The sequence below is a fragment of the Capsicum annuum genome, chromosome 6 (genome assembly GCF_002878395.1).
Source record: "Capsicum annuum cultivar UCD-10X-F1 chromosome 6, UCD10Xv1.1, whole genome shotgun sequence".
NCBI lineage: Eukaryota > Viridiplantae > Streptophyta > Magnoliopsida > Solanales > Solanaceae > Capsicum > Capsicum annuum.
Window position 1 is genome coordinate 159,153,760 of NC_061116.1, and position 5,688 is coordinate 159,159,447.

Below are 5,688 nucleotides of genomic sequence, written 5' to 3' on the forward strand. Positions count from 1 at the left end.
ACTTACTCTTATGTATCTGTTAGATTTACTTTGCATCTAGACTTGGTATTTAATGTACTTGATTCTCTTGGGTATGTTTCTACTCGAGTTGGAGATTTTGTTGTAGGAACCAATTTATATTATGTAGGATTTATTTATTTCATAGGTTTCCAAACTTATGTAGATTTGATCATTTTAGACATGCTTGATTTTTGACATTATGACATGGTTCTCTCCATAACTCTGTTGGTATTGACAGAATCAAAACAAGGTCCCAGTCCAAAAGTGTAGATGATTAATACGATTTGTTTGAATTCCAGGAGTATTAATACTCTGGGACTGTTGGATAGACTTAAGAATCTCAAGAACTCGCATAATATCTCTATGATTGTGATTCTTGAACCAATGAATGATAATTCCAAGCTTTATTTTTACAAAATTCAGTTTACCATGGAACATGCTGCTTGCAATGGGATTGGAAAAATCTAGTTATTTTGGAATAAAGAAGTGAATTGTACGGTTTTGGATAATGATCATCAGCAGGTTACTTGTCGAATTAAATATGTGGCTCATTCCAGTCCTTATCTTAACATTTTTGTTTATGATAAGTATAGAAAATATATGAGGAGAGACCTATGGGATAAAATGTTGCATTTTGCTAGTCATAACACTCCATGGTGCATTATAGAGAACTTTAATGTTATTGTGGATACTGAAGAAAAATTGGGTGGCCAGATGTACAACATAAACAAGAGTTTTAGTTTCATCAGGGAAATTTAAGCTTGTGGTTTGATTTATTTAGGCTTCCATGGTCAGAAATTTACCTGGTGTAATCATAGAGAAGCTGAAGCTAGAGTTTGGAAAATACTTGACAGGGCGATGGTTAATGATCAGTGGCTTGCGATCATTCCTTACTCTTCCATCACTTAACTTCCATATACAGGGTTAGATCACAACCCTCATTTACTTGAGGTTGTGGAGAGATAAGATACAGCGATCAGATACTTTAAGTTTTTGCAAGTTGGGTTGATCATCCAACTTTTATTGATATCATAAAAGCTTGCTGGACTAAACCTGTAGAAGAAAACCCAAAATAGAGGTTTCATATAAAAATGAAGAAGGTTTCTAATACTCTTAGTAATTCGTCTAAGAGGAAGTATGAAGATATTTTTGCTAATGTAAAAGCATTTGAGGAAAAGGTTAAAGCTGCATTGGATGATATTATCAATAATAATACTGATGAAGCTAGAATAAAGTTGAACTGCATTATTGTAGAGTATATCAGGTATTTGAAGTTGGAGTAGGCCGTTTGAAATAGAAAACTCAACTTCACTGGTTCAAGGAAAAAAATGCAAACTCCAAGTACTTTCATCGTTTGATGAGGGCAAAAAAGAGGAGGCTATATCTGTATAAACTTGTAAATGATCAGGAAGATTGTATTCAATGTGATGATAATATTACTAAGCCTGCATGTGAATATTTTCAAGAAATTTTTACTTGAGATGCTAAACTTGTTGATGAAAATGTTTAACTGCATTCCTATCATGGTTAGTGACATTCAGAATCAGCAACTTCAAGACATGTCTAATATTGATGGGCTAAAGCAAGTAGTTTTCTCTATGAGTGCAACATTTGTGGATGGTCTTGATGGTATGATTGGTCGGTTCTTCCAAGCTTGTTGGGATGTTATTTGCGGTGATCTTCTTGATGTGGTGCAATACTTTTTTTATGGCAATCACATGCCTAAGTACTTCCCCCATACTTGTTTGGCTCAACTTCCTAAAGTCGACCATCCTAATAATGATTTAGATTTTAGACCTATATCTCTCAGCAACTTCACTAATAAAATTATTTCTAAGTTGATTTGTCTAAGATTACCTCCTATTCTTCCATATCTTATTTCAGATAATCAATCAAGTTTCATTAAGGGTAGAACCATATCAGAAAAGATCATGCTTGCTCAGGAGATTATTCATCAGATCAAGAAATCAAAGAAAGGCAATAATGTAGTGATTAAATTAGACATGGTTAAGGCTTATGACAGGGTCTCTTTGTCTTTCATTTGCTTAGTTTTGAGAAAGATGGGTTTTGGTGAAAGGTTTATCGATATGGTATGGAGAATTATGTCCAACAATTAGTATTTTACTATTGTGAATAGGTTAAGACATGGATTTTTCCAGTCTACGAGAGGTCTCAAGCAGGGAGATCATTTATCACCGGCTCTTTTCATTCGTGGTGCAGAGGTTTTATCCAGGTTGATGAATAATTTACATACTCATTATATTTTTCAAGGTTTTCAAATGGCGGTTAATGGTCCTTAGGTGAACTATTTGAGTTTTGCTGATGATGTCATTATCTTCATGTCCACCTGCAAATATTCTCTTCAGCTTATTACTAAAACTTTTCAAGTTTATGAGAAGACTTTTGGGCAGCTTATTCATAACCATAAGAGTCACTTTATGGTTCCTCCCAAAGCTCCTATTAAAGTGATTGATAGGGCCAAGGACATCACTGGTTTTACTTACATGGGGATTCCTTTTACTTATCTGGGATGACCACTTTATATTGGGGGTCCTAAAATTATTTATTTCACTAGTATGGTAGCTAAGGTGATCGCTAAGATCAAAGGGTGGAAGACTAAAATATTGTGTTATGGAGGCAGAGTTACACTGGTGAAGTCAGTATTGCAAGATCTTCCAACACTTTTTCTCATGGCTATCACTCAAACTTCTACTACTCTTAAACAGATTAAAGGTTTAATTGATCATTTCTTTTGGGGTTTGAAGGAAGAGAAGAAGAAATATCATTGGGCTTTGTGGGACACTTCAGCTATACTTATGAAGAAGGGGGTATTAGAGTTAAACAACTAGATTATATTTGTTTAGCTTTTCAATACAAAAAATTATGGATTTTCAGATCGAATCAAACATTATGGGGTGATTTTGTCAAGGCTAAACATTGTCAAAAAGCTAATTCGGTCATCAAGAAATGGCATACTGGTCAGTCTCACAACTGGAAGCAAATGATGAATATTAAGAGCAATATTGAACCTCAGATTCAATGGTACCCTAAATTTTGGTACTTGTTCTTTCTGGTGGGATGATTGTCTTAGAGTGGGACAGTTTGCTTATCATAATACTTTTCTACTAAGATTGAATAACATGACAGTTTCCCAGGTGTTACATAATAGAAACTGGGATGAAAAATTGGTGAGACAGCATGTTTCTCATAGTTTGGTTCATAAAATTCTCAACACTAATTTCATGTATAAGGCATGTGTTCTGGATTAGGCTATTTGGAAACTTTATAGTAGTGGGAATTTCACTTGTTCTTCTGCTTGGGAGTTGGTGAGAAAAAATAGAACAAAACTATGTTAGATTCTCTTACTTAGCATAAACAAGTTCCTTTCAAGACTTCTTTTCTATTATGGAGAGCACTTAGAGGGAAGCTTCCTACTAATGAAAAGATCATCTCATTTGGAAATAATGCAGCAAATTATTCTTATTGTTATAGATTTGGGCTTGACATGATTGATCATATATTTGTTTATAGAAATTTTGCTAAACATGATTGGAAATATTTTTCTTATTGGATGGGAATGGAGTATACAATCACAGTATTGCGAAACTTTCTTATGAAATAGTGGTTGGCCAAATCAGAAAATGAAGTCCGAAACCTTATGCTTCATACTCTTCCTATCCTTATTTGCTAAAATTTATGGAAGAATAGATGCACTAGTACGTATGGTGGCAAACAGTCAAGTGCTAGAAGAGTTAAATTTTCCATCATTAAGTAGGTTATCATGCTTTTATATACTTCTTATCCTTACATTCAGTGGCCTAATAGCTGGAAAGACTTAGTATTGATTATTGAGAGTTGTAAATATGAAATAAGGGTGACAAGTTAAATGGACAAACCTCTTTCTACATTGGTTAAGATTAATATAGATGGTAGTTCTATTTATAATTTGGGAAAGATAGGAGCTGGTGGCATCATCAGAGATCATATAGGTAATTTAATTTATGCATTTGCAACTCCTCTTAGAATCAGTTCCAACAATCAGGCAGAAATGCAAGCAGCTACTTTGGGTATTACTTGGTGTATCCAATATGGTTACAGTAGGATTATTCTTGAAGTTGATTCAAAATTTGTTGTTAAGTGGATTGAATAGGTTATTTCACCTCCATGGAACCTTATTCATTACATCACTGAGTTATGGGATTTGATCAAATTATTACATTGCTTTTATAAAAAGCATGTCTATAGAGAAACAAATTATCCAACCGATTTGCTTTCCAAGCACAGCCATATGATAAACAGTATGGAGCAGTATTATACTTATCATCAATTACCACATGATTCTAGAGGTTATTATATGCTGGATAAGATGGTAATGATTAATTTTAGATGAAAAAAGTTGAAACGCATAAAGAAGCCTCCTTAGATTCACTTTGGGTGGATTGTCATGAACAGTTTCTCACTTCTTTTGTTCATTCCATCTGATCATATTCGTCTATGCTATTTTCTTTAGTTTATATCTTTCATGAAGTGGTTAAGTTTTGTTTTGATTTTTTTCTTACTTTGTAAGGGAAAAGTCTCTCTTATTTATGTTTTCCTATTTAAGAGGAGTTCTCACTTCTAGATTCTTAGATCTAGGTTCCATTTCTAGTATTAAGGATAAGCTGACCAACCTTAGTATAGTTGACATTGAACCACCATAGGATCAAAGGTAAGGTCTATGTCCCCCTCTTTGTACTTTCTTTTATTTTACTTATGATAAATCTTGGGGTGTATGGATCAACCCCTGACCACCACGGTAGGTGAGAGCCCAGGGTAAGGTCCGTTTCTAAAAAAAAATTCCTGACATGAATAATTAGAGTGGGAGGGTATGGATAAGTCTAAACTGATGAAAATTATATCTTTTTTGAGCTAGAAAACTAGTAAGGAAGGGGTGTTCTTCCTTCCCAACTTATCTTTGGGATGTTAGTGTCTATTCTCCTTCAATTGAGTCAGTTTTTGGGGTTTTCGAGTTTCAGAAGGCATTTCCCAAAATATTTCTTGGTATGCCTTAGGACATGGATTTTTATTTTTTTTATTGATTAGAAACCAAAAAATCTTCCAATTTCTATTCCTCCTTATTGTATGGCTTCGACAAAGTTAAGGAATCTCAAAACTCAATTCCAGGAATTTCTTGATAAGGTATTTATTCATCCCAATGTATCACTTTTGGGTGCTCCAATTTTATTCATTAAAAATAAAGATGGTATCCTGAGGATGTGCGTTGATTACAAGTAGTTAAAAAAGTTTACTATCAAGAATAAGTATCCCTTTCCCTGCCTAGAAGATCTCTTTTATTAGTTACAGGGTGCTTTGATATTCTCTAAGATTGACTTGAGGTCGGGTTACCATCAGTTAAAAATTCAACCTGAGGATAGACCCAAGACAACTTTCAGGACTCGATATGGGCATTATAAGTTATTACTGATGTCTTTTGGGTTAACTAATTCACCAGTAGACTTCATGGTCTTCAAAAATGATATTTTTAAGTCTTTATTGAATTTTTTTTGATAGGTTTTATTAATGACATTTTAGTTTACTCCAAGAGTAAGGAGGAACATACAGGTCATCTTCACATTATCTTAGGAATTTTGAAGGAGAAGCAGTTCCATGCAAACTTCTAAAAATACGAGTTCTGATTGTCTTCGGTTG

The 5,688-nt window shown here is 33.9% G+C and overlaps 1 protein-coding gene across 1 annotated transcript; it reads left to right on the plus strand.

Moving 5' to 3' along the window:
* The first annotated feature begins 1,091 nt into the window (after positions 1-1,091).
* LOC124899537 lies at positions 1,092-2,245 on the plus strand. The gene is made up of 4 exons (XM_047414445.1): positions 1,092-1,264; positions 1,532-1,674; positions 1,885-2,024; positions 2,138-2,245. The coding sequence occupies exons 1-4, from the start codon at positions 1,092-1,094 to the stop codon at positions 2,243-2,245; spliced, it is 564 nt and encodes a 187-aa protein (XP_047270401.1).
* The last annotated feature ends 3,443 nt before the right edge of the window (positions 2,246-5,688 follow it).